General features: G+C 40.8%; 2 protein-coding genes across 2 annotated transcripts; both read left to right on the top strand.

The window, feature by feature from the left end:
- The first annotated feature begins 15,570 nt into the window (after positions 1-15,570).
- LOC142497595 (ferritin light chain, oocyte isoform-like) lies at positions 15,571-18,735 on the top strand. The gene is made up of 4 exons (XM_075605614.1): positions 15,571-15,848; positions 16,807-16,953; positions 17,700-17,825; positions 18,422-18,735. The coding sequence occupies exons 1-4, from the start codon at positions 15,747-15,749 to the stop codon at positions 18,578-18,580; spliced, it is 534 nt and encodes a 177-aa protein (XP_075461729.1). The 5' UTR covers positions 15,571-15,746; the 3' UTR covers positions 18,581-18,735.
- A 3,636-nt stretch (positions 18,736-22,371) lies between these two features.
- Positions 22,372-26,255, top strand: LOC142497594 (ferritin light chain, oocyte isoform-like). Its single transcript, XM_075605613.1, has 4 exons — positions 22,372-22,656; positions 23,615-23,761; positions 25,211-25,336; positions 25,938-26,255. The coding sequence occupies exons 1-4, from the start codon at positions 22,555-22,557 to the stop codon at positions 26,094-26,096; spliced, it is 534 nt and encodes a 177-aa protein (XP_075461728.1). The 5' UTR covers positions 22,372-22,554; the 3' UTR covers positions 26,097-26,255.
- Positions 26,256-26,742: the final 487 nt, after the last annotated feature.

The raw sequence follows: 26,742 nt of genomic DNA on the forward strand, positions 1-26,742 counted from the left end.
GAAAAGTCAAAAATAACAAGCTGAGGGCCGATCGCCGGGGGCAAAAGCCCACCAACCTCTCACCCCCCCTCCCCCCCTCTTTCCCTCTCCTCTTCTTTTACTAGCTATAGTCTCCCCCTCCTTGGGAGACCCCATTTTCTGGGCATTTCAATATGCCCACCTTCCAGAAAAGTTAGAAAATGTTGTATTGCATTGGGTTGTAAAATAACCACATGTATGTCTGTATTCATGTAACTACCCAATAAAAAAATTTGAAGGAAAAAAAAAAAAAAAAATATAGCCAGAATTTCTGAGCAATTTTGAAGGAGACTAACCATGAGAATCTATTCTGTATAAGCCAAAGGATGGCGAAGGTCTGACTCTCCCTAATGTGTTGAGGATAGCTGTGTTACTATATGGAAGAAAGGTCCAAGGAGGGAGATGGAGTTGGTGGTATGATATCAAATAATTGTTGGTCTGTTACAAGCTTTCAAACCAACTCGATGAAGGACCCTGTGAGGTTTCAAAGCTTGTATCATAGCTACTTGTTGGTTCAATAAAAGGTATCCTACCCCCTCTCCCTCCTTTGGTATTAACTTGTTGAGGTATTATGCTGCTCAATTAAGGAAACTGGTATCCTGAAACTGCCCCAGGTCCCAAAATATGCATTTATCAATAAAGAACAGACTGGGTCCTCCTACCTTCCATCAGTGATAGCAGTGTGATGGTACCAGAGCACCACTGTTTAAATTTAAAACCCTATAGTCCCACAATTTTTTTTTTTAATGTAGAAAGTGGAACTATTTTAACAAACATTTCATTTTGCAAATTTGTTTTTCTTCTCGTCTGCTTTCCAAGGAGAGATTTTTTTATTTTTATTTTACATTTCTAAAATATGGTCACAACATATCTTCCTCAATATTAAGAATGTGTTTAAGGTGGACAGAGTAGCACTATTTTTTTTATTATTAAGCCAATTCAACCACCACATCATACATGGTTAGAGAAGCATTAGGCCCAAGGAAACAAATACAAGGCGGGTAGGATATGGGACATTGTTGGTAGTGAAAGAAAGCTGGTCTCTCTTCCTTTCTTCCTTAATACCATTTATAATAAAAAAGGAAGGGGGGAGTGGGGAGTGAGCTCTAGCTACTGTCTTAGAAACGGTGCCAGGGGTAAGTGAACTAGTAACATGGAATGTACTTGCCTAGGCAAGAGAAAGGACCCCTTTAGAACAAGCACTCGTAAGGTGATGAAGGGAAATAAATATAAATAAACCTTTAATTAATTGTGGGGTAACAGGAAACACAAAACACTTAAAACCAAATTAAATAGCTAACTCCCAGTCCTATGAACTAGGCTGGTTGCCGTATGGGTCTAGGGAACCCTAAGTGACTGGCATATGCAGGATGGATGTTTAGCTTATGCCTCAGTGAGGTATAGAAATGTAGATGAATATAGTCCTATCGGAGATGTACCGGACAGGACACATGAAGGTATACCTACAGTGAATGGATGGTGACTCAAGGGGAGTACTCGTGGAAAACTATGGTGAGTGATAGATGTACAGTGTCACAACACTCACATACTAGATACGTATAAAGATCAATACATCCAATAGGGTACTCCAATCGTCAAGAGTCAACAATAAATGTAAAAATTAATGTATAAAGGTCCCTAAAGACGACGCATGAAAATATAAAGTTAAGTTAAAAGGCTACTATGTAGCTAGGGAAAGGCTGGAAGCCAAATGCATAATATGTGCAAAAGTCTTCCTCATGGCACATTCACAATCTCTGTCAAATATATAGTGCCTCAGCCTATTCTGGCAGTGCTCACACAGATATATATTACACACTTCACTAAGAGCGCTATCTTACATTACCTCCCTCCTCACCCGGCTAACTAAACGTTCGGTGGTGTTCATTAATACACCACACCGGGTGGGAGCTGTATAGAGTTCATCTGATCTATACTAAGTCGGTCTTGGAACCAGGACAAGACCTCAGTACCGACTCCCTCTATGTAACATCACACTGTGGGTTCAGTAATAAACACTGTTATACTTGGAAATGTAATTTGCTTACACATCTTTACTTAACCATACTGTGCCGTTTCCACGGAAGTTCGTGGGGAGTAGCTCATCATTTAATATATATCTGTGTGAGCACTGCCAGAATAGGCTGAGGCACTATATATTTGACAGAGATTGTGAATGTGCCATGAGGAAGACTTTTGCACATATTATGCATTTGGCTTCCAGCCTTTCCCTAGCTACATAGTAGCCTTTTAACTTAACTTTATATTTTCATGCGTCGTCTTTAGGGACCCTTATACATTAATTTTTACATTTATTGTTGACTCTTGACGATTGGAGTACCCTATTGGATGTATTGATCTTTATACGTATCTAGTATGTGAGTGTTGTGACACTGTACAATGTACATCTATCACTCACCATAGTTTTCCACGAGTACTCCCCTTGAGTCACCATCCATTCACTGTAGGTATACCTTCATGTGTCCTGTCCGGTACATCTCCGATAGGACTATATTCATCTACATTTCTATACCTCACTGAGGCATAAGCTAAACATCCATCCTGCATATGCCAGTCACTTAGGGTTCCCTAGACCCATACGGCAACCAGCCTAGTTCATAGGACTGGGAGTTAGCTATTTAATTTGGTTTTAAGTGTTTTGTGTTTCCTGTTACCCCACAATTAATTAAAGGTTTATTTATATTTATATTTATTTCCCTTCATCACCTTACGAGTGCTTGTTCTAAAGGGGTCCTTTCTCTTGCCTAGGCAAGTACATTCCTTAATACCATTTATCAATAATAGAGGTTATCATCCAGGCTGTCAAACGAAGTCCTTTGCTATTTAATCTCTGGTGATCTCTACGAATAAAATCGCATTAAAACTGCAGACAAAGCAATATCCTACATGGTTATTTATTTACTAAATCACTTCTGTACTATGAGAAAGTACGTGTGGCATATTTTTATTTTTTAAACTACTCTACATTAAAAATGTTATTCAATGTGACAAGCATTTTTTGTTTCTATAGCAACCATTTACAACGTCACATCCCTTTCCTCTTCTGAATCAGGCTCTGGCACACCTTTTTGAGCCCTGCCCTCTCTAGCACTGTACCAATTGTGTCTAGTGTCTCCCTGGTCACATGATCTTCCTCACAGAACATTGCATCTTCCGTCCTCTTCTGCTGCACTGACGCCTTTTAGTGAACTCCCGAGCCAAATCTGTGCAGACTGATCTGCAACTTAGCTAGTTAGTTATGTGTGTGGATTGTATTGATGCACATATTAAAGGAAAAGAAAAAAAAACTGCAGCTTCGGACTGCTGCTTTAAAAGATAGATATGAGACTTCTATAAATCCAGACTTCTTTAAATACAGTACTTGCAGATTAAAAAGTCCTTTAAATGGGTCCATGTTAAAATGGACAAGAAGCAAAAGGTGACATGTGCCAATTTGCATATCAGTACCCAGAATCCCTAGCTGCAGTGGAAGCAATGTATGCTAAGAGATTATGGTGAAAGGCAAGATTGCAGACCTGTCAGATGTGCATATGCTCACAAGTGGTATATTTTACTTGCTTTTAATTACTAAAAAATAAAACAAGTATCTCAGACCTGGAAACACTTTTGAGTATCTGCATGGAAGACAACACTACACAAAGTTTGATCCCTCTGTTATACAGTAGGATATTAGGAGAATGTGAATGTTGAGCAGCCATACAGTACATGATACAATGGGAAACGGCATTAGGGTCAGGACTAGGAAGAGACAGTTTAGGATGTTAAAGCTCAATCAGTATTATCATTACAAGAAAATGGGTACACAGCGCTCTACTAGTGCTACCTTACCCCAGTCAGCCTTAAACCAATGCTGAATGATAACTGTTGGAGATGTGGGCATCTGAAACATATGTTCTGGGGCTGCCCCTTGGATTACTCTCTCGTGGAATAATGTGAAACTGTTGATTCGCTCCCCTCCTGGTTAGAAGATCCCTGGGTCACCTCGCTGAAAAAGACTATCCCTGATCCAGAGAAATGTGATGATATCTTAATTACAGACGTTGATGCTCTCGGACCAGGTCCTCTTTCATATCTGGCAGGTTATGTAACACATTGTCTTATTTCATGTTGCCTTGAAAAACATGACAATAAAATACTGTAACCAACGGCGCCGATTCCCCTCCTTTCCCTTTTCTTTGTTACTTCCAGCCGCGCTCCCTGTTCTTTTTCTGTATCCATATATAAATAAACGGAGAGAACCAGAACATCAACTGATACCTTAATAGTCACCTACGTTCCCACAGAACCTATAAATATAAATCCATCTTTACTTATTGCCCAAGCAATAGATTTGCTCCTCCCAATACAAACCGCTCCCCTATTTGGATACAAGGTGTAAATTCTATATACTCCGAAGCGGCCGTTTTATGACAAAATTCACAAAACTGCCCGAAATTCCCAAAATTACCCAAACTGCTCGATCGTCCTCTTCAGCGTATATACTGCGGCCCATGTGGTCACTATTTCCACTATAAGGTACTTGAGCATATCCCCAGGTATTAATAATACCGTATATACTAAATCTAGCACAAGTTGAGTGTCGGTTTGATATCTTTGAGCTATAAACTTTTTATTATTTTTTTTAACCTGTTGATAAAGATAGTTACAAAACAGTAATAAAGTCTACATTTCCATCCCCTCTATCAGTACAATCACGTTTGTGTTCTTGCCAGAAATCCCCCCCGAGAGAGGTGTGAGGGGGCAGACAGAGGTGTGAGGGGGCAGAGAGAGTGAGGTGTGATTTTTAAGTTCTGTCATTTTTTGTATAGTTTATTTTGCTTGAATCTTTTTTATAGAAATCATGAGCCCAAAATGGAAAAAACTTTGAGAAATCCGTTTTTTCCCACTACGGCTACTGTTTTGCTGCATTGAGATGAGATCCCACAAGTCTCTGCCTGTCTTCTATAGCTAGAAAATTAATCTCCTCGCTCAATGACTCAGCACAAAACACAAGGTTCAAAGAATGACTCAGCATGTTACATCTATTCCTTCCATGATTATGATTAGACTTTTTCCGGGAGCATAAGCTCACTTATTAAATATCTGTTTCACCAGTGTTTCAGTCCTGTAGCATATACCTAGTATGTCCATATCCATACACTACAAGATTCCAAATGGAATGGTCTGCCATGTTGATTTACATAGTTACATAGTAGATGAGGTTGAAAAAAGACGTAGGTCCATCAAGTTCAACCTCTGCTAACTTTAGAAAACAGATACTTTATCCTATATCTATACTTACTTATTGATCCAGGGGAAGGCAAACAAAAAACCCCAGTGTCATATTATCCAATGATATCTCATAAGGGAAAAAATAAATTCCTTCCTGACTCCAAGAATTGGCAATCAGATTAATCCCTGGATCCACATCCTTCCCATGTATACTTATTTGGTATATCCCTGTATACCTTTCCCATCTAAAAAGATATCCTACCTTTTTTTGCGCAAATCTATTGTATCTGCCATCATATTCTCCATGGGTAATGAATTCCACATTTTAACTGCCCTTACTGTAAAGAACCCTTTCATTTGTTGCTGGTGAAATCTCCTTTCCTCCAACCTTGTGGGATGGCCCCGAGTCCTTTGTACTGCCCGTGGGATGAATAGTTCTTTTGAAAGCTCCTTGTATTGTCCCCAAATATATTTGTATATAGTTATCATATCCCCCTTAGACGCCTCTTTTCTAATGTAAATAAATCTAATTTAGCTAGCCTCTCCTCATAAGTTAGATTGTCCATCCCCTTTATTAATTTGGTGGCTCTTCTCTGCACTCTCTCTAGTTCCATAATGTATTTTCTTAGGATTGGTGCCCAAAATTGTACTCCATATTCAAGGTGTGGTCTTACTAATTCTTTGTAAAGGGGCATAATTATGTTTACTTCCCTTCCATCCATTGCCCGTTTGATGCAAGATAAGACCTTGTTTGCCTTTGCAGCTACAGCATGACTTTGGGCACTATTGCTAAGCCTGCTGTTCACAAGCACTCCTAAATCCTTCTCCATCAAGGATTCCCCCAATATATCTCCATTTAATTTGTAAGTCGCCTTTTTATTCTTGCATCCCAAATGCATAACCTTAAATTTATCTGTATTAAACCTCATCTGCCATTTACCTGCCCACGTGTCCAAGTCCTTCTGAAGAGAAATTTCATCCTGCTCTGATTCTATTACCTTACACAATTTAGTATCATCAGCAAAGATGGAGACTTTGCTCTCGATCTCAACCTCAAGGTCATTAATAAACAAGTTAAAAAGCAGGGGTCCCAGTACCGATCCTTGAGGTACTCTATGTGACGGGGAGGAAGGGGTTAATACCTGATTTGCTATGCATTACTGTGGTTGCCCTGTCCCAGGCGTTTTTGTTCCCCATTTACAAGCCATTCCCTGGCTGCCATGTGAAAAGACAAAATGCATTGCTTGCCATACCCTCTAACCGACACATGATGGCAGTATAGAAACCGGCATTTCAATGAGCTGTAGGTATTTTTATGATGGAGCCTCAAAGGAGTCTCAATGAGCTGCAGGTATTTTTATGACGGGGCCTCAAAAGGGGTCTCACAGATTTAGAGTCTCCCTGTCTAAAAGGGTGTCAGTTATGAAAAGACCCAGATACCCATAAGTTATACAGGGCCGGCATTCTGAGGTATCACAGATGCCAGTCTATTGACATTTATTGGTTAAAAATCAGACTGAGCAGCACCAAGTCATGGGTGTAGCCCAGGTATGCTAAGTGGCATGGGCGTCAACCTGACCCATGCGCCCTGCCCACCGGACAGCCCTTTTGACCGGTCTTATGAACTGTGGGTAACTTGGCTATTCGTGGGTTTTTTTGTTCCCACGAGGGGATTGGATCTACATGTTAAAGATAGCTTTGGGCAGTCTATAACTGTGGCTCCCCAGGTATCCCCAGTGTGATTCCTAAATTTTAATCCATGATGTAAAGATGCAAGACTTTGTTCCAGCACAGCAGCAACCAGTCCATGAGTGAAGGGGTTAACAACAACATAACCACAGGACTTTTAAAACCAAGGCTGCATTTCTTGCACCGGCAAGCAAAGGACAATTTCTTTCGTTCCAAGGACAATTTATTTCGTTCCCTTATCCCAGTGAGTGTTGTTTTAAGTGTATTCTGCAGATGTCGTGGGTTTGTCTATTAAGGAAATAAATCACAATTTATTTTGCAACTTGTTCTGTTCAATCAAGTACCCAGAAATATAAATGTGTTGATAAAAGTTGGTGTCATCGTGACACTCCACTCACGACTTTAGCCCAACCTGAAAAAGTTGCATTTATGACAACACTCTGTTGTCTGTCCTTTAACCAGTTTTCAATCCAGGTGCATATATTATTACTGAGTCCAATTTTTTTTATTTTGTACACCAACCTCTTGTGTGAAACCGTATCAAAAGCCTTTGCAAAATCTAAGTAGACCACATCAACTGCATTACCCTGGTCTAAATTCCTACTTACCTCCTGAAAGAAACAAATAAGGTTAGTTTGGCATGATCTATCCTTCATAAATCCACGCTGACTATTACTAATTATTTTGTTTTCCATTAGGTATTCCTGAATATTATCCCGTATTAAACCTTCAAGTAGTTTCCCCACTATTGAACCTGGTCTGAGTCAGGCTTAGAGGTCTGTAATTTCCCGGTTGTGATCTAGCTCCCTTTTTAAATATAGGCACCACATCTGCTTTACGCCAATCTTGTGGTACTGAGCCTCTGGAAATGGAGTCCTTGAATATTAAATATAATGTTTTTTCTATTACTGAGCTTAACTCCTTGAGAACTCTTGGATGTATGCCATCGGAGCCAGGTGCCTTATTTACTTAAAAAATTTCAAGTCACTTATGAACTTCTTCCTCAGTTAACCAATTGTTCATTAATATGGAGGTTGTGGCTTCCTCCTGCGGCACTACTATTGAACTTGATTCTTCCCTGCTGAACACAGAGGCAAAGAATTTGCTTAATACCTCTGCTTTTTCCTTATCTCCAATAATCTGCCTACCCATCTCACACTGAAAGGGTCCTATATTTTCTTTTCTTATTTTTTTGTTATTAAGGTACTTAAAGAACTTTTTAGGGTCGACCTTACTTTCCATTGCAATCCTTTTTTCATTATCCATTTTTGCTAATTTGATTGCCCGTTTGCAATTTTTGTTACATTCCTTATAATTCTGTTATGATGTCTCCGTCCCTTCTGACTTAAAGATTCTAAACGCCTTCCTCTTCTTGTCCATTTCCTCCCCTACCTGTTTATTTAGCCACATTGGTTTTGACTTATTTCTTTTATACTTATTACCCAAGGGTATACTGTACACTGATAAGTGTGCTTTTCTAACAATGTTTTAAAGACTATCCATTTATCTTCTACATTTTTCCCTGCAAAAACATCACCCCAGTGTATTACTTGTAGATTAGAACTCAGTTTATTAAAATCTGCCTTTCTAAAGTTTAAGGTCTTTGTTGAACCCAAGTAATCTGTTTTTTGATAATTTATTTCAAATGAGACATGTTATGATCACTGTTACCCAAATGTTCCAGGACTTGAATATTTGTTATTACTTCTACATTGCTTGATATGACCAAATCCAGAACTGCCCCTCTCCTGGTTGGTTCCTCAATAATTTGGGTCATATAATTGTCTTTAAGCACCCCAAAAAAACTGTTTCCTTTTGTTGTAATGCTAATCTCATTGCTTCAGTCTATGTCTGGATAATTAAAATCCCCCATTATGCAAACATGACCCAGTTTTGATGCCTTCTCCATTTGCAAAAGTATTTTAGCTTCCTCAATCTCACAGATATTTGGTGGTTTATAGCATATTCCCACAAACATTTTCTTTATACTTTTACCTCCACTGCTAATTTCTATCCACAAAGTCTCTACATTTTCATAATTCCCTTCATAGACATCATCCCTTATAATAGGTTTTAGATCCGGTTTAACGTATAAACATACTTAACCTCCCCTTCTATTTGTTCGATCCTTCCGAAAAAGGGAATAACCCTCTAAATCAACTGTCCAGTCATGAGTTTCATCCCACCATGTTTCAGTAATGCCTATGATATCATACTGCTCCCTTGCAGCTATTAATTCAAGCTCCCCCATTTTATCTGTCAGGCTTCTTGCATTAGCAAGCATGCATTAAAGTTTTTTTTCAGCCTGTACTATTATCTTATCTGCTCCTTCCTTTCTGCGCCCACTTGGTTTAGTCTTTAGAAGTTTTCTAGTATTATCTGTATTTACTATGGGTGTCTAACTGCTTGTCAAACTCGCACTTGCCCCCATTCTACCTCCATACCACCTTGTATCCTCCTCTATTCCATTTAGTTCATTATCTCTTTCATTCCCCTCCCCCCTCCATCCTAGTTTAAAATCTCCTCCAACCTTTTTAGCATTCTTCCCCCTAGCCCTCTTCATTGAGGTGCAATCCGTCCCTAGAATATAGACAGCACCTCTCAGAAAAGGAGTCCCAGTGCTCTAAAAACCCAAACCCCTCCTTCCTGCACCACTTTCTTAGCCATGCATTAACCTCCCTGATCTCTGACTGTCTCTCTGCGGTAGCGCATGGCACTGGTAGTATTTCAGATTTTGGGTGCCATTTTGATTTGGTTGATCTTTACTGCACTTGCAGCAGTAACAGACTGGAGATTCAGAGGAATGATGTTTGATGAGAGGTAGAGGGCACAGAAGATGGGTAATGGAAATCAGCAACTGTAAATATATTTAGTTTTCTGCTTGGTACATGAGAGGAAGTTGATGTAATTTGCAATTATTTAAATATTTGACGGATCAATTAGTAGTCATTTAATTAATATAATTTTTTTTTTTTTTTTTTTTTTTTTTTTTTATTGCAATGTTTGTGTGGAGGCCCCTGCCATCCTGTGGGATCAAAGTGATAAATGAGACAAGAACCCAAAAGGCAAAAATTCATAGAACCAGATTGTCTACCATAAGATGTACATTCAACTGTAAGTAGTAGTATTAGTAAGTAAATGTAAGTAGTTCAAACAAGCATTCATCTTCCATACCTGGGGGTAAAAGTATTACAGTGCAGGTATTTAGCAACACAAGGTTTGACTGCTTGAACTACTTCTAACAAGATTTCTTGTGAATAGACAGACACAAGCGAATTAGAACAGTGTGCACTTTAACCTAGTATAACTTCATACACTGCACTCCACTCGCTCTCTCATGTCACACACTCTGTGACTCTGCCTGGTTAGCATAGCTCGAAACTCAGCATTCTCTGTGACTAAGCAAAAAAGGGTCTCACAATGACTCGGCATGTTACATGTGTTACTTAAATTGGACTCCGTCACATTAAGGGGCCTATGCAGAGAGCAGCGATTTTAAAAATTGGCGAGGGTAATAAAAAGTAGCTTTTTTGGAGAGTTTTATTCTCCATATGCAGAAATGTGCGAAATCTGCAATTTATAGCATGAATGCGTGTGGCGAGTTTAAAATGGAGAGATGCGCGCTGCTGAAATGTGTAAAAAAAAATCGCGCATTTTTTTTTTGTTCCTATGGCCGGCGAGCTCCAGCTTCTTGCCAACTTTTGTTGGCGGAGCTAATTGTAGAAAATCGCGCCATTTTATTGGCGCGAACAGCCGCTAGATGGCGTTCGCGCCTTTCTGAATTCGGATATTTTTAAAACTGGCGAGATGTAGGTTCTCGCCAGCCGCGCGGCGAGATTTACAAATAGGAATAAAAAAATGGCGCGTTTTTCGTAACTCGCCATTTTCTGCTGTTTTCTAAGCAAATTTCGCCAAAAAATGGCGATATTTACTATAGCGCTGCTCTCTGCATAGGCCCCATAATGTTCTCACTTATCAAACATCTATTCCATTTCTTCCATTGTGACGCGCGCCGCGATTCTGGATCTATATTCTTCACTAATGAAGAACATTCGTTATAATAAAATTCGCCACATCGGCGCCCTTCCAGCCCCACAAAACGCCGTTATCCATGCTGAAAAATCAGCTCCATCTAAGCAGTTTCCTGACAGACCTGCCTTGTAGATTTTCCAACTGCAAGCTCATGTTTCTCTGTGACTGTCAGTAATAACCAACGGGTTCATTTTTCAAGGCAGTTTAGGAAGTGCATAAAAAACAAATATTGAAAATAAGAAACGTCAGTGCTATTTATTAACGGGAACACCCCGTTTCCTTTCTATGGAATTCCTTTTCCTTCAGAAACTTGATGCAGCTTTTCCCGCTAATTTTGCACCAATTTTGCCGCTGCCAGACTTTATTAAATAAACTATTGTTATTCGCTAGACAAGGCAGGGGGGCGCAGAAACAAAAGTTTGCGCACCCCTGCATTAACCTACAGGTAGTCCTCGTTATCCAACGTTTCACTTACAACGAATGGCATATCCAACTCTTTACAATGCAACCCTATGAGCCATTTGGCGACGCTTGAATGCGTTATCCGACGCTCACCGCCACTGATTAACATGAGGCGCACTTTACAACGGTTTCACTATCCAGCGCTACTTCCAGAACGGGCTCCGTTGGATAACCGAGGACTGCCTGTATTTATATATATATAACAAATTGCTGGTTGAGGTGACCGGATGGTTATATATAAATCAGGATTATTCCAGGTTTAATCTTAATCCAAAAACATGCTGCAGAGTTGTGTAATGCTTGACCTGTTGTGTCACACTCACGTTAGGCCTAGTGGATTGTGCATTGTTTTTTTTAAATGTGATTTCCACAAATGAAGGCGATTTGCACCTTAATCTGGCCATGTTAAGGCAACACAGACATGTGAAATTGTCCCTAACTCTTAGTATTTCAAGTAAACTAAAGATACTTAGTAAATGTACTTGCCCCATTGCTAGATACTGGTGCATATATACCAAGGCAAACATGGTGCAATTCTAGAGCAAAATATCTGCACCATATGTATCAAAACAATAGGAATTTTTCTAGTGCACTTTGCTTAGCCTCAGAATTTCACCACATTTACTTTGCTACAAAGTTCCCTAGGTGTTACTACAGTTTATAGCAGAAGTCTCTTAAAGGAGCAATCCCCCCAAAAATGTATTTTAACATTTTTAACATAGTTACATAGTTACATAGTAGATGAGGTTGAAAAAAGACGTACGTCCATCAAGTTCAACCTATGCTAAATTTAGACAACAGATACTTTATCCTATATCTATACTTACTTATTGATCCAGGGGAAGGCAAACAAAAAACCCCAGTGTCATATTATCCAATGATATCTCATAAGGGAAAAAATAAATTCCTTCCTGACTCCAAGAATTGGCAGTCGGATTAATCCCTGGATCAACATCCTTCCCATGTATACTTATTTCGTATATCCCTGTATACCTTTCCCATCTAAAAAGATGTCCAAACTATTTTTGAACAAATCTATTGTATCTGCCATCACATTCTCCATGGGTAATGAATTCCACATTTTAACTGCCCTTACTGTAAAGAACCCTTTCCTTTGTTGCTGGTGAAATTTCCTTTCCTCCAACCTTGTGGGATGGCCCGAGTCCTTTGTACTGCCCATGGGATGAATAGTTCTTTTGAAAGCTCTTTGTATTGTCCCTGAATATATTTGTATATAGTTATCATATCCCCTCTTAGACGCCTCTTTTCTAATGTAAATAGATCTAATTTAGCTAGCCTCTCCTCATAAGTTAGAATGTCCATCCCCATTATTAATTTGGTGGCTCTTCTCTGCACTCTCTCTAGTTCCATAATGTCTTTTCTAAGGATTGGTGCCCAAAATTGTACTCCATATTCAAGGTGTGGTCTTACTAATGCTTTGTAAAGGGGCATAATTATGTTTTCTTCCCTTCCATCCATTGCCCGTTTGATGCAAGATAAGATCTTGTTTGCCTTTGCAGCTACTGCATGACATTGGGCACTATTGCTAAGCCTGCTGTCTACAAGCACTCCTAAATCCTTCTCCATCAAGGATTCCCCCAATATATCTCCATTTAATTTGTAAGTCGCCTTTTTATTCTTGCATCCCAAATGCATAACCTTACATTTATCTGTATTAAACCTCATTTGCCATTAACCTGCCCACGTTTCCAGTCTCTCCAAGTCCTTCTGAAAAGAAATTACATCCTGCTCTGATTCTATTACCTTACACAATTTAGTATCATCAGCAAAGATGGAGACTTTGCTCTCGATCCCAACCTCAAGGTCATTAATAAACAAGTTAAAAAGCAGGTGTCCCAGTACCGATCCTTGAGGTACTCCACTCACGACTTTAGCCCAACCTGAAAAAGTTCCATTTATGACAACCCTCTGTTGTCTGTCCTTTAACCAGTTTTCAATCCAGGTGCATATATTATTACTGAGTCCAATTTTCTTTATTTTGTACACCAACCTCTTGTGTGAAACCGTCTCAAAAGCCTTTGCAAAATCTAAGTAGACCACATCAACTGCATTACCCTGGTCTAAATTCCTACTTACCTCCTCAAAGAAACAAATAAGGTTAGTTTGGCAAGATCTATCCTTCATAAATCCATGCTGACTATTACTAATAATTTTGTTTTCCATTAGGTATTCCTGAATATTATCCCGTATTAAACCTTCAAGTAGTTTCCCTACTATTGAAGTCAGGCTTACAGGTCTGTAATTCCCCGGGTGTGATCTAGCTCCCTTTTTAAATATAGGCACCACATCTGCTTTACGCCAATCTTGTGGTACTGAGCCTGTGGAAATGGAGTCCTTGAATATTAAATATAATGGTTTTGCTATTACTGAGCTTAACTCCTTGAGAACTCTTGGATGTATGCCATCGGGGCCAGGTGCCTTATTTACTTTAATTTTTTCAAGTCGCTTATGAACTTCTTCCTCAGTTAACCAATTGGTCATTAATATGGAGGTTGTGGCTTCCTCCTGTGGCGCTACTATTGAACTTGATTCTTCCCTGGTAAACACAGAGGCAAAGAATTTGTTTAATACCTCTGCTTTTTCCTTATCTCCAATAATCTGCCTACCCATCTCACACTGGAAGGGTCCTATATTTTCTTTTCTCATTTTTTTGTTATTAAGGTACTTAAAGAACTTTTTAGGGTTGACCTTACTTTCTATTGCAATCCTTTTTTCATTATCCATTTTTGCTAATTTAATTGCCCTTTTGCAATTTTTGTTACATTCCTTATAATTCTGATACGATGTCTCTGTCCCTTCTGACTTAAAGAATCTAAACGCACTCCTCTTCTTGTCCATTTCCTCCCCTACCTGTTTATTTAGCCACATTGGTTTTGACTTATTTCTTTTATACTTATTACCCAAGGGTATACACTGATATGTGTGCTTTTCTAACAATGTTTTAAAACATAGGTTTGAAGCATGGGGTCTCCAGGCCCGAACCCCATTAATTTCAGCTTTGGGGACCCCGTTTCCCAAGATACTTACCTCTGAAGAGAGTGCCGGTATCTCTGCAGTTTAAACCTCCCACGTCACGCGGGCCAATAGGAAGCCACACCAGATGATGTCATGGATTCCTATTGGCCCGCAGGGCGCAAGCGTTTTGAAATGCTGCCATTACATGAACCCATATAGCAAGCCAGAGTGGCTACCAGCACCCTCTACGCAGGTCAGTACTTCCAAAAGTAGGGGGTCCCCGGAGTTAAAATGAACGGGATCCAGCTCCGGAGACCCCCTGCTTTAATCCTATGTAAAAAAAAATTACAAAAAAGCCTGCTTGGATTGCTGCTTTAAATGGGCTGATCTGACGTAGCATTAAACTCCTTTGTTGCATCAATGGTCTGCAATTAATTTATAAAGCAGTGGCCGGTTCAGGTTCTACAATTCTTATCCCAACAGATTTTTCCCTGGGAATAAAACTGCCATAAACAGTTTTTACTAGTTACGCCCTACTAGTAATGTGGAGCCAAGTGATACTAAAGGTATTATTCTCCTCCCCTGCCCTAAAGGTGCTAAAAAACAAATATATCCCACGTGGTTACATTTATTGCTGTTTCAGCTTTATAGACTTTTTAAAATATGACCTTTCAACATTTTATAACACTTCAAAAGCTTTACCCGACTAATTTATACCCCCAACCCATATTTACACTATCCCAATTAAATGTAATAAAAACGTAACTATGGGATTCTTTTTTTGGGGAGGAATTTAGTGAAACCCTGTGCTGTTTGCAGCCCATGTGGGCAATAATTGCACAATGTATTTGAGAATATTACCAAGTATGAAAAAAACAGCACAGTATACACTAAATCTAGCACAGGGTGAGTCTGAGTTCGGTATCTTTTAGCTACAACTTTTTTTTTGTACTGTGGATAAAGACAGTGGCAAAAGAGTCATAAAGTCTACATTTCCATCCCCTCTATCAGTACAATCACATGTTGTTTGTGTTCTTGCCAGAAAGCCCCACCCAGGGAGTGCAGGAGACGAATCTGATTGGCTTTTCCATTAGAGTGGGGGGGGGGGGAGGAGTCACTTGGGGGAGGAGCCATTTGTCAGTATAAAAGCCCTGCAGCAGCACCTCCTTACTCAGAGACATCAGAACAGAAGCAGTAGTAAGATACCTTGGTTCTTGCTTCAACAGTGTTTGAACGGAACTGGGAGTCTTTCTGATTGCTGCAATTGCTATACCAGTCCTGGTTTTTTTCCTACCAGCTACATTTCTTACTTGACAAAAACATCTCATTTTATCACCATGAGCTCCCAGATCCGCCACAACTACCACCAGGACAGCGAGGCTGGAGTCAACCGTGTTGTGAACATACAGCTGCACGCATCCTATGTGTACCAGTCAGTGGTGAGTGAGTCTCTGCTCGGGTTGCTCTCTGCTGCCCTCTATGTTCCTGTCGCCTTCCTGCTCAGTTATAACTTTGCTCTGATTATAATAACTGTTCCTGCTTGTCTATAGGAGCCAAATTCCTGTACCTACTGCATGTTCTCCTGAGTCCCTCACCCTCCTTCTTCTATCCTATCCCTTTCTCTGCTGTCTTTCCCTCATCTTTCAGATTGTAGTTAACCCAATCCTTTCAGGTAACAGCAAGGGTGGGCAACACCAGTCCTCAAGGGCCACCAACAGGTCAGGTTTTAAGGATATCCCTGCTTCAGCACAGATGGGGATATCCTTAAAACCTGCCCTGTTGGTGGCCCTTGAGGACTGGAGTTGCCCACCCCTGATTTTGACATCCATGTAATGACCAAGTAGTGGAAATGAATATTTGGTGGGTCTGTATTATCACTGCTGTTCTAACATATCTCCTTTTTTATTAGAGGTCTAAGATCTTTAATACAGAGATGCACCTATTTGTGCCTGCTATTTCTGATGGTGGAAACTGGAAACCCCTAATAATTATGCCTATATGTTATGCCTAATTTGGTCTTTTCCATTAGCGAAGGCTTTTGTCAATCCTCCTATGTTCCATTTTCAAATCTGTCCCAAGCTCTTAAATTTGCTTTTTCATTTGTTAAATCTCTCCTTAATCACTTCTTTACCACAGAAACCACTGATTACATGCTAATTATACTCCAGTATAGTGACTTTTCTGCATGCCTGGCTTGCTACCAAATGTGTTTTTCAGCTGCATTTTTATATGGGGCTTCATAAATTGTTCCTAGCACATAGATAACATCTGAAGGCATTTGACTACTGTTGCTTATACATGAATTGACCTTTTTTGTCTTAACCCATTCAGTGCCAGATGTTTAATACTGATTGCTTGCATTTCATGTCTGGATGTTTCTTCTCTCTGCTTCTTTAGGGATATTTCTTTGACCGTGACGATGTGGCTCTGTCCAAGTTCTCCAAGTTTTTCCGCGAGCAGTCGGAGAAGAAGCGTGAGCAGTCGGAGGGTTTCCTTAAGTTCCAGAACAAGCGTGGAGGGCGGGTCGTGCTCCAAGACATCAAGGTAACTCCTAGATTTCTTAGGCAATAAACTAAACGCATTGCTGCCTCCCTGTAAGCTTCTCTGCACCAGGACCTTGTTACCTATTTCCAGTTGTATATTTTATTTTTTGCTATTCTTGTCCCTTCCTGTTTGCACTGAGCTGTGAACTATGTTGGTGCTATGACTCCCTTTCTAATATTTCAAGATAAGGTTAGTTCACTTGGTAATCTGAAATTTAGAAGTGTGTTTCCACATGCAGAAGAACTTTACTTTCAAGAAAAACAAACACTTGTGTGCATATTTAATGCCTGGGAATCTCTCACCGCATTGGGTGAATTGTAAAATTTGGCCTAACATTTTTTTTTTTTTTTTTTTTTTCCATATGTATTTGTTTTGGTTAAACCCGCTGAATCTAATTTGGTGCAGTCCCCTCTGGAAGCCTATATAAATTTAACTCGTATAATGCGGGGAGCATTTGCAGCTCTTGTTAAACTAACCTTTACCATGGCAACATCAGTTTTGACTTCCCACTTGATAGATCTGTCGACTGCTGCTTTAACTCATTATAGTGGTCTGTAGCAGCGGTCTCCAACCTGTCTCCTTAAGGACTGGCAAATAAACAATATCATTGGAGGACCGGTTAATACTAAGGCTGACATTTTAAACATGCTAAAATTAAATTTCTACATCTGCTCTTCCCTGTCCCTCGCTCAGTCTCATGCACTCCTTCATAATGTACCTGAGCAAAACGTTGTTTTCTGTTTTAGAAACCAGAAGCTGATGAGTGGGGAAATGGGACCCAAGCCATGGAGTATGTCCTAAAACTAGAGAAGACTGTGAACCAGGCCCTGCTGGACCTGCATAAGGTTGCTCTGGACTCTGCTGATCCTCATGTAAGCTGTTCAGGGACAATAGCTCTGGTTATTGAGTGACTTGACTCCACTGCTACTGATTAACGAAGTGACAAGGAATCTGTATGTTTCACTAGGTGTTGTACCTTAGGGGGGTGCAAACAGGGGGTGTAGTTTTTCTTTGAGGGTTGTTTTGTTTTTTGGGTGCAGTGGTTACAGAGGCCGTGCTCTTCAGACCGAGGCCTCTAACTCGACTGAATTGAGCTAGCTTTGTGCAATGCGGTGTGGGGTGCAGCGCAGGAAGTTTGTGCACTCCTCCCTTATGTTACCACTGTAACTTAGACATTATGAGTTAAACCTGAATCTGCCTTCTACAGGTGCAGTGCTCTTAATGAGTGCTGGTCACACTTTTGCATCTCTAGTGCTTATCTAGTGACAAATGGTTAAGGTTTTATACAAATGCAGAACAAAATGGCCTAAATGTATATGCTGTGTAATTTTTGGAGTTCAGTGGACTCATTAGACATGATGTGTGCAGCAGCATTATGAAACTGGTAGACAATACTAGATGTAATATTTTCTTTAACCTTCCAATATGGCTCACGTCCCTTTTCTGACCACATTTCTTTCCTGAACAGATGTGTGACTTCTTGGAGACTGAATACCTGGAGAAAGAGGTCAAGCTGATCAAGAAGCTGGGAGACCACCTCACCAACCTGAGACGTGTGAAGGCGGCTGAAGTGGGCATGGGAGAGTACCTCTTTGACAAGCTGACCCTGGGGGAAGACAGTGACTAGATGCTGTCTCCTTGTGGGGGTGCATCTTATGCCATGACTGAGCCCCCAGTCTAAAAAAACTGCTCATGCTCTAAAATTGGAAGAAATTTAATCTTTGGGGGGGAAAGTGATTTGCATGATCTGCCAAAAAAATAAAGCTCTACTAATGGCGTTAAGTACTCTTGTGTAGCATTTGTCAAATGCAAGGTGCATTGGAGGGGCTTCTGGCACTAGGTCTAGCTTCTCCATACAAACTGGTGCACTAGTGTTGGGTTTGCTTTTAGGGTTTCAAGCACCAATCTGGTGAAAATATTGTAATGGCTTTGATACAACAGGAGCCATAACATCTAGTACAGCTGTACTTGGAGACACAGGGGTATCATAAATCTTTAAAATCTCCAACGGGGTTCACCAAGCTCTAATAAAGGGTACAGGAGCTCAATACAGGTGTAAATGCCATACAAGGCAATTGCAGATAACTCCTGAATTCAAGGTTGGGACCAGAGCAGGCAAGGCCAGCCTTTAAATGGTGGCTGGGCAGCCAGACTTCTGGGCAGCAGGGTGGGAGTGAGCTCCACATGAGCATGATGGCTGTGGAGAGTCAGCACAGAAGGTAGGGGCTGGCACCCAGCTGTTTTGCACTGCCCTCCAATCACTGCTCATCTCATCAATTTCCCTCTTCAACTTGTACGCTGCCAGGTTATACTTTTCTGTGAATACAGAAAAGTGGTGTACCTGGGTACGCCAAATAAATCTATGTATAGAGTAAATATAACACGTGCAAGTGCTTCTCAAGTGTATACATAAGTACAGTGAACCTTTATAAATTTGCACAATCTTCACCAAACTGAAACAAGTAAATTTGTAGCCGCTCAACCCTAGAATTGGGCCGTCCTCTGGCCCAAGATGCAGCCTTGTCTTCCAGGTAAGGGGAAAACCTTGTGGTGTATGTGGAATAGAAAAAATACAAATAATGGTGTAGCCAGTAATATAAAAGTGAACTTCTAAATGTAAGAATGTGTTAATCCCATTCAGATTTTTGGTGGGTATATAGGCATATCAGAGATCCATCTCTCTGATGGGAGCAAAATGGTGGTATTCCTCTTATCCTTCACCTGGTCCCATTACCAGAGGCATTATACCCCTATTGATTAAGGGATAAGATGGCATACAAGGAATATAGCAGGAATTGTGGGGCTCTTTAAAAGCAAGTCAAGGAGTTTGTTTTGAAGGATACTAACCATGAGAATCTATTCTGTATAAGCCAAAGGATGGTGAAGGTCTGACTCTCCCACCCTGCTTTGCTCAACACATTAGAGAATCTGTGTTTGACCTTTCTTCCATATACTGTAGTAACAAGGAGGGAGATGAAGTTGGTGGTATGATACCAAATACTTGTTGGTTCAATAAAAAGGTGTTACAAGCTTTCAATCAACCTGATGAAGGACCCTGAGAGGTTTGAAAGCTTGTAACATATCAACTACTTGTTGGTCCAATAAAAGGTATCATACTCTCTACCCCCTCTCCCTCCTTTGGTATTAACTTGTTGAAGTATTATGCTGCTCAACTAAGGAAACTTGTATCCTGAAACTGCCCCAGGTCAGAAAATGTGTTTATCAATAAAGAACAGACTGGGTCCTCCTCCCTTCCATCAGTGGTAGGAGTGTGATGGTACCAGAGCACCACTGTTATAATTTAAAACCCTATAGTCCCACTACATTTTTTTTTTTTTATATAATATAGAAAGTGGAACTATTTGAACAAAAATTTCGTTTTGCAGATTTGTTTCTCTTCTCGGATGCTTTCCAGGGATAGTTTTTTTTAAACGATTTCTAAAATATGGTCAAAATATCTTTTCCTCAATATTAAGAATGTGTTTAAGGTGGACAGAGTAGAACTACTTTTTTTTTTTAAGCCAATTCAACCACCACCTCATACATGGTTAGAGAAGCATTAGGCCCAAGGAAACAAATACATGGTAGGTAGGATATGGGACATTGTTGGTATTGAAAGGAAGCTGGTCACTCTTCCTTTCTTCCTTAATACCATTTACCAATAATAGAGATTATCATCCAGGCTGTCAAACAAAGTCCTTTGCTAACTGATCTCTGGTGATCTCTACGAATGAAATCTCATTAAAACTGCAGACCAAGCAATATCCTACATGTTTTTTTTTTTTATACTTCAGTTCTGTACTATGAGAGTACGTGTAGCACATTTTTTTTTTTTTTTTTAAACAACTCTGACATTTTTAATATATTTTAATGTAACGAGCATTTTTTGTTTCTATGACACACATTTACAAAGTCACATCCCCTTCCTCTTCTGGAACAGGCTCTGGCACACCCCTTTTTGAGCCCTGCCCTCTTTCTAGCAGTGTACCAATTGTCTAGTGACTGCCTGGTCACATGATCTTCCTCACAGAACATTGCATCTTTCGTCCTCTTATGCTGCACTGACGCCTTTTAGTGAACCCCCAAGACGAATCTTTGCCGACTGATCTGCAACTTAGCTAGTTACTTATCAGTGTGTGGATTGTATTCTTGCACATATTAAAGGGCAAAAAAAACCTGCAGCTTCGGACTGTTGCTTTAAAAGATAGATATGAGCACCAGGATCCAGACTTCTTTAAATATAGTACTTGCAGATTAAAAAGTCCTTTAATGGACAAGAAGCAAAAGGTTACACTGCCAATTTGCATATCAGTACCCAGAATCCCTAGCTGCAGTGGAAGCAATGTATGCTAAGAGATTATGGTGAAAGGCGAGGTTGCAGACCTGTCAGATGTGCATATGCTCACAAGTGGTATATTTTACTTGCTTTTAATGACTAAAAAATAAAACAAGTATCTCAGACCTAGAACCACTTTTTCTATCTGCATGGAACAGCGCTACTCAAAGTTTGATCCCTCTGTTATACAGTAGGATATTAGGCGAATGTGAATGTTGAGCAGCCATACAGTACATGACACGATGGGAAATGGCATTAGGGTCAGGACTGGGAAGAGACAGTTTAGGATGTTAATGCTCAATCTGTATTATCAGGGAAGTACCTTGAGGTTCCTTTGGACCCAAGGGAACGGGCCAGAAGAAAGGGTTTCAACCCTGAAACGTTGCCTCTCTTACCCTACCCCAGTGTCCTTATATGTTTATCTGTTTTCTTTTCCCCATACCCTCTTTTGTATTCCACACTTCCCGTCCCCCTGTATCCCCCCCCCCCACTTGTGTGATAATCAGAGCTGTATACTTTGCATAAGCAGTCAGTTAGCATTTCCAATTTTGTGTATCCATTTATTATTCACGTTATTAAATTTGTGGCTTATTCTGAGACTCTCTACGTTTTTCCATTTATCTGTGTGTGCTGGAGCCAACTTTGGGGTTTATATGATTTATAGTGGGGTTGTTTGGGCCCACTTCGCTCCGCGCACCCTGTACATGATCATTATATTTTCGGTTTAGAGTGCTGTCCATTAGTGTGTTTATATAGTAATAAAGTCTACATTTCCATTCCCTCTATCAGTACAATGACATTGTTTGTGTTACTGCCAGAGAGCCCCACACAGGGAGTATCCACTGCCACAGGGGAGTGCAGGAGACGAATCTGATTGGCTGAGTGGGGGAGGAGACAGTGGTAAAACAGTCATAAAGTCTACATTTCCATCCCCTCTATCAGTATAATCACATATTGTTTGTGTACTTGCCAGAAAGCCCCACCCAGGGAGTGCAGAAGACGAATCTGATTGGCTTTTCCATTAGAGTGGGGGGGGGGGGAGCTACTTGGGGGAGGAGCCCTTTGTCAGTATAAAAGCCCTGCAGCAGCACCTCCTTACTCAGAGACATCAGAACAGAGGCAGTAGTAAGATACCTTGGTTTTTGCTTCAACAGTGTTTGAACGGAACTGGGAGTCTTTCTGATTGCTGCAATTGCTATACCAGTCCTGGGTTTTTTCCTACCAGCTCCATTACTTAATTGACAAAAACATCTCATTTTATCACCATGAGCTCCCAGATCCGCCTCAACTACCACCAGGACAGTGAGGCTGGAGTCAACCGTGTTGTGAACATACAGTTGCACGCATCCTATGTGTACCTGTCAGTGGTGAGTGAGTGAGTCTCTGCTCGGGTTGCTCTCTGCTGCCTTCTATGTTCCTGTCGCCTTCCTGCTCAGTTATAACTTTGCTCTGATTATAATTGTTCCTGCTTGTCTGTGGGAGCCAAATTCCTGTACCTACTGCATGTTCTCCTGAGTCCCTCACCCTCCTCTTCTATCCTATCCCTTTCTCTGCTGTCTGCCCCTCATCTTTCAGATTGTAGTTAACCTTTTACTTTCAGGAAACTGCAAGGGTGGGCAACACCAGTCCTCAAGGGCCACTGTCAGGTTAAGGATATCCCTGCTTCAGCACAAGTGGCTGTGACCTAACCTGTGCTGAAGCAGGGATATTGTTAAAACCTGACCTGTTGGTGACCCTTGAGGACTGGAGTTGCCCACCCCTGATTTTGTAACATCCATGTAATGACCAAGTTGTGGAAATTAATATTTTGGTCTGCATTATCACTGCTGTTCTGCTAACATATCTCCAAGAGGTCTAAGATCTTTAATACACAGATGCATCTATTTGTACCTACTATTTCTGATGGTGGTAACCCCTAATAATTATGCCTATACTATGTCCCGTCTACATTTAGTCTTTTCCAGTAGTTTAAGGCGTTTGTCAATCCTCCTATGTACCATTCTCGTCTGTTCAAGCTCTTACATTTGCTTTTTCATTTGTTAAATCTCTCTTCTCTACCACAGAAACCCATGATTGCATGCTAATTATACTCCTGATAGTGACTTTTCTGCATGCCTGACTTGCTATCAAATGTGCTTTTCAGCTGCATTTTTATATGGGGCTTCATAAATTGTTCCTAGCACACAGATAACGTCTAAAGGCATTTGACTACTGTTGGTTATACAGTAATTAATTGACCCTTTGTCTTAACCCATTCAGTGCCTGATGTTTACTACTGATCGCTTGCACTTCATGTCAGGGTGACTCTTCTCTCTGCTTCCTTAGGGACATTACTTTGACCGTGACGATGTGGCTCTGGCCAAGTTCTCCAAGTTTTTCCGTGAGCAGTCAGAGAAGAAGCGTGAGCAGTCGGAGGGTTTCCTTAAATTCCAGAACAAGCGTGGAGGGCGGGTCGTGCTCCAAGACATCAAGGTAACTCCTCTACTTCGTTGGCAATAAACTAAACGCATTGCTGGCCTCCCTGTAAGCTTCTCTGCACCAGGACCTTGTTACCTATTTTCAGTTGTATATTTTATTTTTTGCTGTTCTTGTCCCTTCCTGTTTGCACTGTGCACATATGTTGGTGCTATACGAGCCACTTTCTAATATTTCAAGATCAGATTGGTTCACTTGGTAATAATCTGCCATTTAGGAGACGTTTTTAACATTGGTCATCTGTTTGTGTGACTTACATTGAAAAGGACCTTTACTTTCAAGAAAAACACTCTTTAGTGCATATTTAATGACTGGGAATCTCTCACCGCGTTGGGTGAATTGTAAAACTTGGCCTAGTTTTTTCACATGTATGTTTTGGTTACACCCGCTGAATTTAATTTGTCAAAATCCCCTCTGGAAGCCTATATAAGTTTAACTCTTATAATGCGGGGAGCATTACAGCTCTTGTTAAACGAACCTCTCTACCATGGCAACATCAGACAGTATTGGGTTTTGGGGAGACATCCATTTTGACTTCCCGTGCTGTCGACTGCTGCTTTAACTCATTATAGTGGGCTGTAGCAGCGGTCTCCAACCTGTCTCCTTAAGACGACTGGCAAATAAACAATAAAATTGGAGGACCAGTTAATAAAACACAGAACCCCAGCAAGCTCTTTTTGGAAACCCCTGAGCCCCCACAAAATATATATATATATATATATATATCATATATCATATATCATATATCATATATCATATATCATATATCATATATCATATATCATATATCATATATCATATATCATATATCATATATCATATATCTATCTCTCTCTCTCAAAATGGAGTGCTATTGAGCGTGGCATATGTATACAACAGACGACAGAGAAGCCCATGCTACATCCAACATGACAGAAATACACAGTAAAATACTTATATATTCTCTTGAAATAGGGTAATTTAGTTTAACCCTTTGGCCAAAGCGTTGTAAGCTTGCGAGCCACGTCAAGGCAGACACCTGTTCGCAAGTCCTAACACTACCAGATAGAATACTAATATACCTCTATTAGGATTAAAATTCTCATTTACCTCTATTAGGAGGGAGAAAGACCACAGTGGGTCTATATCCAGCAGAATGAGGAATTTGCAAACGTGGGGAGGGGCGGGCTTAAAACCTGGGAAAGAGGAGCCACTAACCTCCACCAGCTGGAACAGCTGAGAATGGGTTAACAAACCCATATAAGTATTTTACTGTGTATTTCTGTCATGTTGGATGTAGCATTGGGCTTCTCTGTCGTCTGTAGGACCAGTTAATACTAACAATTGCGAGTGTCAAAAATGTTTATTTTTTAAATTCTACATCTACTCTTCCCTGTCCCTCGCTCAGCCTCTCATGCACTCCTCCATATTGTACCTGAACAACACTTTTTGTTTCCTGTTTTTTAGAAACCAGAAGCTGATGAGTGGGGAAATGGGACCCAAGCCATGGAGTATGTCCTAAAACTAGAGAAGACTGTGAACCAGGCCCTGCTGGACCTGCATAAGGTTGCTGTGGACACTGCAGATCCCCATGTAAGCTTTTCAGGGAGACTAGCTTTAGTTATTGAGTGACGTGACACCACTGCTAATGATTAATGAAGTGACCAGGATTCTGTTTCACTAGGTGTTGTACCTTATGTCAAGGGTGTGAAAACCAGGGGTGTGGTTTTTGTTTTGGGGCGCAGTGGTTAGAGGCCTGTGCTCTTTAGCACGAGGCCTCTAACTCGCCTGAATTGAGACGGCTTCTTGCAACGCGGCGGTGTCTGACGCCGCATTAATGGTAAGGGGGCACAGCGCAGGAAGTTTGTGTACTGCCTTGCTTTACCACTAACTTAGACATTATGGGTTAAACCCGAATCTGCCTTCCACAGGTGCAGTGCTCTTAATGAGTGTTGTTCACACTTTGCATCTCTAGTGCTTATCTAGTGACATGTACATGGTTAAGGTTTTATACAAATGCAGAACAAAATGGCCTAAATGTATATGCTGTGTAATTTTGGAGTTCAGTGGACTCATTAGACATGATGTTTGCAGCAGAATTATGAAACTGGTAGACAATACTAGATGTAATATTTTCTTTAACCTTCCTGTATGACTCACTTCCCTTTTCTGACCACATTTATTGCCTGAACAGATGTGTGACTTCTTAGAGTCTGAATACCTGGAGAAGGAGGTCATGCTGATCAAGAAGCTGGGAGACCACCTCACCAACCTGAGACGTGTGAAGGCGGCTGAAGTGGGCATGGGAGAGTACCTCTTTGATAAGCTGACCCTGGGGGAAGACAGTGACTAGATGCTGTCTCCTTGGAAGGGCCGGGGGTGCATCTTATCCCATGACTGAGCCCCCAGTCTAAACAACTGCTCATGCTCTAAAATGGGAAGAAATGTCATCTCTGGGGAAAAGTGATTTGCATGATCTGCAAAAAAAATAAAGCTCTACTAATGGCATTAAGTACTCTTGTGTAGCATTTGTCAAATGCAAGGTGCATTGGAGGGGCTTCTCCATACAAACTGGTGCACTAGTGTTGGGTGTGCTTTCAGTGTTGTAGGGTTTCACGCACCAATCTGGTGTATATTGTAATGGTGTTGATACAATGTATAAACAGGAGCCATAACATCTGGTACAGCTGTACTTAGACACGGGGGTATCATAATCTTATAAAATCTGCAAAGGGGTTCACCAAGCTCTAATAAAGGGTTTCGGAGCTCAATACAGCTTTGAATGCCATACAAGGCAATTGCAGAACTCCTGGATTCAAGGTTGGGACCTGAACAGGCACGGCCAGCCTTTAAATGGTGGATGGGCAGCCAGACCTCTGTTCTGGGCAGCAGGGTGGGAGTGAGCTCCACATGAGCAGGAATGGATGTGGTGAGTCAGCACAGAAGGTAGGGGCTGGCACCCAGCTGTTTTGCACCGCCCCCCAATCCATGGTTCCTGC

The sequence above is a fragment of the Ascaphus truei genome, chromosome 6 (genome assembly GCF_040206685.1).
Source record: "Ascaphus truei isolate aAscTru1 chromosome 6, aAscTru1.hap1, whole genome shotgun sequence".
NCBI classification, from domain to species: domain Eukaryota; kingdom Metazoa; phylum Chordata; class Amphibia; order Anura; family Ascaphidae; genus Ascaphus; species Ascaphus truei.

What these genes read in the sequence shown, in the direction of transcription:
- LOC142497595 (XM_075605614.1), top strand. Translation starts at nt 15,747, where the DNA reads ATGAGCTCCCAGATCCGCCACAACTACCACCAGGACAGCGAGGCTGGA. An exon ending in TCGTGCTCCAAGACATCAAG is followed by an intron (nt 16,954 to 17,699) that starts GTAACTCCTAGA and finishes TTTCTGTTTTAG; the next exon opens with AAACCAGAAGCTGATGAGTG. An exon ending in TGGACTCTGCTGATCCTCAT is followed by an intron (nt 17,826 to 18,421) that starts GTAAGCTGTTCA and finishes TTTCCTGAACAG; the next exon opens with ATGTGTGACTTCTTGGAGAC.
- LOC142497594 (XM_075605613.1), top strand. Translation starts at nt 22,555, where the DNA reads ATGAGCTCCCAGATCCGCCTCAACTACCACCAGGACAGTGAGGCTGGA. An exon ending in TCGTGCTCCAAGACATCAAG is followed by an intron (nt 23,762 to 25,210) that starts GTAACTCCTCTA and finishes CCTGTTTTTTAG; the next exon opens with AAACCAGAAGCTGATGAGTG. An exon ending in TGGACACTGCAGATCCCCAT is followed by an intron (nt 25,337 to 25,937) that starts GTAAGCTTTTCA and finishes TTGCCTGAACAG; the next exon opens with ATGTGTGACTTCTTAGAGTC.